This window comes from Oxyura jamaicensis, chromosome 4 (assembly GCF_011077185.1).
Source record: "Oxyura jamaicensis isolate SHBP4307 breed ruddy duck chromosome 4, BPBGC_Ojam_1.0, whole genome shotgun sequence".
In the NCBI taxonomy this organism is placed as follows: Eukaryota; Metazoa; Chordata; class Aves; order Anseriformes; family Anatidae; genus Oxyura; species Oxyura jamaicensis.
In genome coordinates this window covers 94,740,980-94,749,076 of record NC_048896.1, presented here as the reverse complement: position 1 = coordinate 94,749,076, position 8,097 = coordinate 94,740,980, and the positions used below count along the sequence as shown (strand labels likewise).

General features: G+C 49.1%; 1 protein-coding gene across 1 annotated transcript in view; it reads right to left on the bottom strand.

Annotated features, from left to right (window-relative positions):
• Positions 1–461: 461 nt before the first annotated feature.
• The window catches only part of SFXN5 (sideroflexin 5), a 76,946-nt gene continuing 69,310 nt past the window's right edge, over positions 462–8,097 (bottom strand). Inside the window, exon 14 of the mRNA XM_035326077.1 lies at positions 462–485. Coding sequence (XP_035181968.1) covers positions 477–485 — 9 coding nt within the window. The 3' untranslated portion in view covers positions 462–476. The remainder of the gene's footprint in view (positions 486–8,097) is intronic.

The following is an 8,097-nucleotide window of genomic DNA, read 5'->3' as shown; positions in this document are numbered from 1 at the left end:
CTCGGATCCTTGATGTCTCACTTGGAGTAATCTGAGGTACGGCTGCTTCCGAGGAGCTAAAACAAGTGTCTGAGGGCACGCAGAAAGCCGTGAGACAGGGGTAAGGCAGGCGACAGCCAGGGAAGAGCCGGGGATGAACCCAGCTGCACCAAATACAGAAGCTGCGGATGGAAAAGAAAGGGGAACAAATTATCGGGCTGGGCTGGAGGAAAGAAAGGAAAGGTCTCGGCTTTCAGGCCGGGAAGAAACAAGGAAAACCAAAGACCTGCTGGAGCTCAGAGGGTTGCACGGGGCAGGAGGAGAGCGGGATGAGATTGGACTGGATGATCCTGCAGGATTTTCAATCTTGTGCTTCTCGGACTGCCATCTCCGCGCGCTGCCCTGCAACCAGGGCAGGAATCCCAGGGAAGTGCTTCGCAGGAGCTGCTCTGTTTACAGTAGGTGCTGCTGAAAGGTGTCCCGAAGAAAGACAGCAATTAACAGGCCTGGAAAAAAAATGGCTTCTTTCCACAAAGAGCCTTTTAAGTGTGTTTTTCGAGCCACTTTAAGGGTTAATGTTTAGCTGTTTATCCGGAGTTGTCGGATGTCAGCTCTTTCTTTTGACTCCTAATGGCTTATAGCCATCAGGAGGTGAAGACTCCTCAAAAGAGATGGTGTCAGGAATGTTTTTTTATGCCCACTAGCACCCACACACCTGCAGGAGCCTGTGCTTGCAGGACAGATAGTTTACATACTTGAACCTGTATCCCAGGGACAGAGATATAAACATGAAACCAGATCCCATCCGACGGTGCCGTTGAAGCCCCTGGGCAGTACAAAGGGGTCCTTTCTCCCACACCCACCTCCAGTGACCACAAATAACAGCTCGCTTCGAGCCCTCGCTCCCCGCTAAGAATAAGCTCTGCTGGTCCAGGTCGTGATTTTAGGGCTGGCCCCTGACAGGTTTGCAGCACCCTTAGCTCCAAACATTGGCAGTGAAACAAAGGGTAGTGAAACTCCAGGAATCAGCCCCGTCACAAATCAAAGCCCCTCGGACAAGGGAAGGGGAGAACAAAGGCACCGGCTCCGGATCAATCAGAGCGCTGCTCACTCGTGACCTTCCCCAGGTGAGAGATGTCATTGAGCCCAATAATTACACCGCAAGGTGCAAGCAGGCCGAGCGGTTGTAAATCTCACCACCGCAACGCTTCCTGCGGGCGTTCAAAGGCAGCTGGTGGAGCCGATGCCCCCGGAGACCGGATCCTTCCCCTTCCTGAGCTCTTCCCAAAGCTTCAGACCAAACCTTCCCTCTCCCTCCTGCTAAACCGAGGCAGCAGCAGGGGTGCAGGCAGGGATAAGGGGGATAAGGGCTGCGGTGCCCGCGTGCACCTGGAAGCGCTGCTGCAGCCAGCCGGACAAGTGCAGAAGGAAAGCACTACACCGCGTGTCTCCCCCTGCTACAGTCCCTGAAAAAAAATAATAATAAAGGAAGCGGCATCCAACAGAAGAGATGGGGAGTTACAACAATGAGAAATTATCCTCGGGCACCCTGCTCTCGGTGTCCCTGCTCGAGCAGGGCGCTGGAACAGGTGGACCCCGAGGTCCCTCCCAGCCTCAGCCACGATTCTGTGAATCTGGGGCTTTTTGCTGGGAGTTGGGAGCAGGGGAGCAGGGAAAGGATGTCGCGGTCATGGAATCTGGGCTTTTTTGGGTTTGTTTGTTTGTAGAAGCGCGGGTGATGGCTCAGCAGCTCCGGCTAAAGCACGGCTGGGAGGGGAGGACAAGTAACCTTGAAGCCTCCAAGCATTTAGGAACACCTTCAGTGGGAGACGTGCTCAAGAACAGCGTTGAAGGCACGTTTTAAAGCTGTGTCCTTCCAGCCCGTCTGCGTGACCTGAGCTCCCCCCGAAGCCCTGCTGCCGCTCTGACGTGGGCGTTCCTGAGCGACACAGTTAGAAGGAAACCTGAAGTTGCTGAGAGATCCTGCAGCACAGCAGGTGAGCTGCTGGGATGTTTTTGTTCCTGGCTGCTCTTACGGGAGAGGTGTTCTGCAGACGCCAGGCTGGAGGCGTAAAGAGAAAGCCAAGGCCAAGGGAGAAGCAGTGTGTGCAGTCTGGCTCCTCGGGAAGCACACGCCGGGTTTGTAAACCTTGCCCAACAGCCGGGTGGGTGAAGAAAACCTAAACACGAGGAGGGCTACGCTGGGAGCACATCACCTTCTCCTGTGCTCCATGCTCTCAGTGACACAGGGCTCGGGGGGAGCAGAGAAGGGATGCAGACGTCAGACAAGCAAATGGTAGAAGCGCTCCTGTTCCAAGTCAAGGGATATTGAAACTTTCCAAAAAACTGGCTGTTTAGCCTCAAGTTCACTCTTAGTGCTCACCCTGTAAGGTGCAGCCTCAGGCCAGTGGCTGCTTTTTGGGCTCAGCAGACTGCAAACATTGCACGTCGCCTTCTTGGGATGCACGGGCGAGGACTTCTGTGGTGCTGCGTGACAAAGGTCCCAGCCCTGCACCAGCTACTGAGACGAGGGCTGAACTCATGGAATAACTGAGTATAGGGTCTCACAGGGCTTCACGCTGCTCTGGTGAAGATTCCTGGTCACGGCTGTGATCTGGTTTGAGGCAGGGAATAATTTGTCACGAAACGAGCTGGTGACAGTCACTTCCACCTCCAGACTTCAGGCCCAGGTCCTCATTGACAGCGAGGGCAAGCTGCCCCAGAAGCACAGGAGGACAGATGCACTCCTTGCTTTGTGTACACCTCTCTCTGACTATTAAAGCAAAGGCTGGAGAGATCTTTGCTTTCCGCTGCTCAGCTGAGGCATGGCCCTGTGGTGCTGCAGGAAGACGCGGCTCTTCTGCAGTGCGAGGTTAAGGCTATGGTCCCGTAATTCCAAAAATCAGCTCAGATAAGCCCCGTGAGTCACAAAGCAAAATAAACTAGAGGTCCCGGACTAGAACTAACTCCCTGAATACTTGCAAATGGTCTCTGACCACGGGACACGCAGGGCTACAGCTGCTGAACCAGAGCACGGTCTCCCTGGCAGGGCCCAGCTTCCACCCATATGGCTGACCTCTTCCCCCAGAGGGAGGATTTATCGCTGCTGCCCATCTGTGGGAATGTTACCCCCAGCATCAGCTGGGAAACCAAAACGGACCCAAGGGGATGCAGACAGCCAACCAGGCTGGCCACCACGGGCCACTGTATACCTTGTACACCTGTAAACCCTGCTGGGTTTATGAGTATAAACCTGCTTTATGACCTCTGTAGGCTGTTATTTCTTTGAAAAGACAAGCTAGCAGCTCACAATGGGCACTAATGGGCTCCAACGATCACCTCCACGTTTATAGCGCACATGGAGAATGAAGACACTCATCTGTGTCACTAGATGCTTTGCTGGAATAGAAATTGTACGTAGAGAAACCTCAGAGGAACTTCTGAACGCTTCAGAAGTCAACAATGGAGCATCATCTGCGTGGCAGCATGGAACCGAAGCCGCAGGGTACGGCTTGAATCCTCTTCAGTCTTTGGCAGACGCACAGAGCTGAGCTCCTAGCCTCCTGCCAGTCCTTAAGGACCTCGTGGCTTCTTCTCTAAGATCAACCTCCTTCCTTCCAAGAGCAACCTCCACCCAAGGGTAGGCTTCGGCCAGCAGCACGCCCAGGCTGCCGGACCCTCAGGGAACGGTTCCTCAGACCCAGAAGCAAAGAAACCCCACAGAACTTCTCACTTCTCAAACATTTTTTTTTTTTTTTCCCCCGTGGCAGCTGGCAAAATCCTTCCCTTTGCTTCTCGTCCAAGTTGGACAAAATTACTGCAGAGAATCCCTCCGGCTCCCCTCCCCCTGCACCATGCAATCCCAAGGGAGAAATGGTTTCATGGGGACCCCCTGCTGTCTTGCATCTGATTTCCCTCCTAAGTATGGTATAGGGAAGCGTCTCGAGGGCTATGGCGGTGACCTCCATACAGCTCTTTTGTCAAGTGCCATTTCATTAAAAAATCAGCCTTTTAACTGTGGACACATTTCAACCTCACCAAATCTGCTAATTATTGACAGTTGGTGAAGAGGAGATTTCACTTGTTCCTCCTGTTAAACTGCATCTAATTAGTAATTACTGGTTCACTGTCATCTTTACTGCAATAATCCCACTGCACATTGGCTCATTAACCTTTTGCTTTTCTAAAGCAGCCTGCCAACAAGATGAAGGCTAAAACAGATTGGAAAACAATAGCTCAGCCTTGGTTTTTAGGCTGTTTATTCCCCTTGTCCTGGAGATCCAAAAGGAAGATTATTTTGAAGAAAAGGCTTTCAGCTGCAACCAGCCTAATTCCAGAAGATGGCTTCTTGTGCCCCAACCAGCTACCAAAGCCCTTGAACTTAACCTCTGGTGAGGGCACGTGTATTATACATGCGTATAACCCTTCCTGGTGGAAGGGTTTCTCAGCTCTTGCCTCGGCTCCGTTTCTCACCTGCCTTTATCCTTCTTTTAGCAGCACGACCCAACATGTGGACCACGGGATAAGGCAAGCTCCTGTGGGCCTGCAGCCCTCTGGAAGCTCGAGAGCATCCTCTCGGGTGCTGAAAAACAAATGATCTGGCTGAGCAGAGCCCAAAGGGAAGAAAATCGGTGGAGCAACCCCATGGTTACTTCTTTTGCTGCTACACTGAATTTCATTTGCACAAGTCCCATTTTCAGTTTGGAACTGTCACAGCTGTTTCTATTGGCAGTGCATAGCTGAGTAGGAGTTGTCAGTGGGGATGCTGTAGGATAGGCGGCTAGAAAAGAGATTCCCCGGGGGGCATGGGAGGCAGTTCGAGGTTGTGGGCTAAACGCATTAACTACACGTTTCTCCCAAACTTAACAGAAGTGAATTATTTAATGCATATTGATGTATTTGGGTACTGGAGTTAACGCTGTGCTGGGATGAGAAGTGTTGTTCTCGGTGTCTGAAGTGTGCTCTATCTCAAGGACCTGTCTTCATGGTTCACACTAAGGTTTTATTTTTATAAGGTGATCTTCAAAAACCATAACACCTAGAAAAAAGCTCTCATTCTGGAGCACCACAGCAGGCAGCACAGGGGATTCCATCTGTACAAACTGAAGGAAGGTTTGAGGTCTTAGTTAGACCCGAAAGAAAGTCTGGATGCATTATTCCTCCCAGGGCGTGAAGGCTGCTCAGCTCCACAATTTCCATTTAGCTGATGCTGATGTTTCTGTATGCAAGCAGAGCTGAATTTTGATTTCTCTTATGCTACTTTAAAACAGGACTAACTGAAGCAGCTGCAGCTGGGGTACTGAAGCAGAATCTGACCTGCTGAGGCCAGCCATTTAACCAGGGCATGGATGCCAAGGCACCACGTAACCAGAACAGGACCACGCTGGTCCCAGGTTGCTCCCCAGCTGTGAGTGGCAGCAAACCCACAGGGGCTGCCACTCCAGAAGAAGGTATTTGGGAAGACAGGGAAGGGGCATTTAGCTGACACATGATAAAGTGGCTGCATTGATATGGGACACTTATTAAATACATCACAAGGCTTCAATTCTGCTTGGAAACTAACTGCGAGTTTGAAACATGCTCAAAAGCCCCTTTTGCAGAGAGGATCAGAAGCTCCCATGCTAAAACAAGAGCTTAATAACACATCAGCTTCTGTGTTTGCTCTCTGACTAAAGAAAAAGGACTGTGAATGTGTGATTAAGGGCAGAATTTGGCTCATTTACAATTCCTGTAAGGGTTGCTGCTCAGACCATAATCATATTTTTGGAACAGAACACGCCTATTACATCTTGTCGTTAATAATTTACTCCCTGGGTAGAGCTCATTACAACAGCATCATCTCTGCTGTGTTATGCTCAGGGCTGCTTCACCTGCTGCAGCTCTAAGAGAAAGCAAACACACGTACACATACACACGTATACCTACAGAGAGTGAGAGGTCAGTGTTCAGAGACTGTTAACTTAGTTACCTGGTGAACTGATGGACCAGAAGTGAGTAACCAAGAAGCCACACATTCTGAGAAATACTCTCTGCAAGGGAACTCAGATTTCATTTCCAAGATTGTCAATAAATAACTCTTGATAAAGATAGTTTCAAGTAAATCACTTGCTCTGCTCCCCTGAGCATCCCCAAAGCCACTGACCACTGAGGGTGTCTCAGTGGGACTGATGAATGGGAGGAACGCCCTTAGACACACACATTTATAACGAATGGAGAACTAACTGGGAGGCTGATCAGCCTGGGCTGCTTCGGATAAACCTGACTCCTTGGTGTCAAGAGATCCGAGGTCCAGCTGTGCGAGTGGAGCTCACGCCAGTTGAGCAACGACAAGCCCTCAGTGGGTAACGAGCCTCACCACCAGCTGTAACGGTGTCTCTTCGTTGACACGATGCGTGGGCAGGGAGCACGTCATTCTGTTTGATCTACTAATCAGCGCTGATTCATGTTTACACTGCGGATAACATTTCATCTGCTTTTAGAAGGTCATTCTCAAGTGATGCTGTATGGTTTTCCGTATTGACTGATGCCTGCAATTTGTCTATCCTCTGAAGGAAGAGAGACCTTAATTTTTCTTGTGGGCTAGAATTCATTCAGCTGTTAGCATCAACACAGTTTTTCAAGCTGCAATATCAGATATGACATGTTATAGAGTATCTGTCACCCATAAAGTTCAGACTAAATAGAAAAGGTAAAAAGACCTTTGTGAGCTTCATTATTAGATAAGGAAACTAAGACAATGAATATTTTTAGAGCTCAAATACCTCTGAATGCCTCGGATACAGGTCCCAAAACTTTCGTTCCCACTGACCTTAGCTGGCTCTTATTATTTCAAAGAATCGGGTGTTAAATGATGCTTACAGAAAATACCCAACATGTACTAAACAATAGATTTCAAATAGATTTCAAAGTTTCCTGTCCGTGTTGAAAGAAAGGTTGGGTTTGGCCAATACTGTTAAACATGCGTCCTCAGTGAGAAGGGGGAAAACATACAATGACTGCTGATAAAGGTTAGAGATGACACAAAGACTGAGAAAGGGGTAAATAATCAAGGGCCCGAGATCCAGAGGCCTCTAGCTCACATGGGCATCGGCGGAAAGGAAGCCAACGTGCATTGTACTACGGTCAATAACGAAGCTGCCTCTGGAAGCAATGAACGTGTGGGACGTCATTTTGGGGGAACGGTGTCAATGCTGCCTTTGGGGTGAATGATATGTTCCTCAGACAGGTGCTAGGCCCGGAAATACCTTCTCAATCTTTCCTAACCAAAACTTCTGAGCAGAACTTGGGATCGTGGCAAATAACTGATGGACAAGGAGCTTTGGCTGAGCTCATGCCCAAACGACTAACGTGCTCGGTGGATGTACGACCGCAAGCAGAAGCAGGCAAATCACACAGCCCCTGTAACTGGAACTTATGCAATTCCTTACTGGAATACCACGTCTGGTTCTTGTGGAAATGCTCCAAAAAGGATGTTGACTAATTAGAAGAAGTTTAAGAAAGAGCCACACGAATCATTAAAGCAGCAGAAAACATGTCTTTTAGCAAGAGACTCCAAGATTCAGACACACTCCGTTTCTAACGCAGAAGATTAAAGGACAGTTTTATCTCAGTCTGTAAACAGCTAGAAGAACAACAGAACATTGGTAACGTGTTTTTCAGTCTTGCAGACAAGTGTACAACAAGATTCCCTGGCTAGAAGTTGTGGATAAACCCATCCAGACAAAAAAAAAGGGGAAGTAACCAGTAGAGACTGTGCTAGAGACTGTGGTACGTATTTCTGATCAAGTGTGCTCTACTTGAAACAAAAAGAACTTCAGCAAAGCCCTTTGCTTTGTTTGACAGAGGTTTTACCCCTTTGTAAGTGACCCAGCTGCAAAGCTACGATTTTATCATCTGCAAATCTACAAGCTCCAAACACCGAAGAGTGAAAATTCATGACTCACAAAACAATACACCTTCACAGTTTGCCCAACCAATTTAGGTACCAGTGATTTCATTAGCCGTTCTGCCTGCTTCCTTGGCTACTTTTCCTCTGTTCGCTTCCCTTACAAAACTCCCACCCTACCTTCTCCTCTTGCATTTTCGTGCCCACAAGATGCAGCACCCATCCAGGGAAGT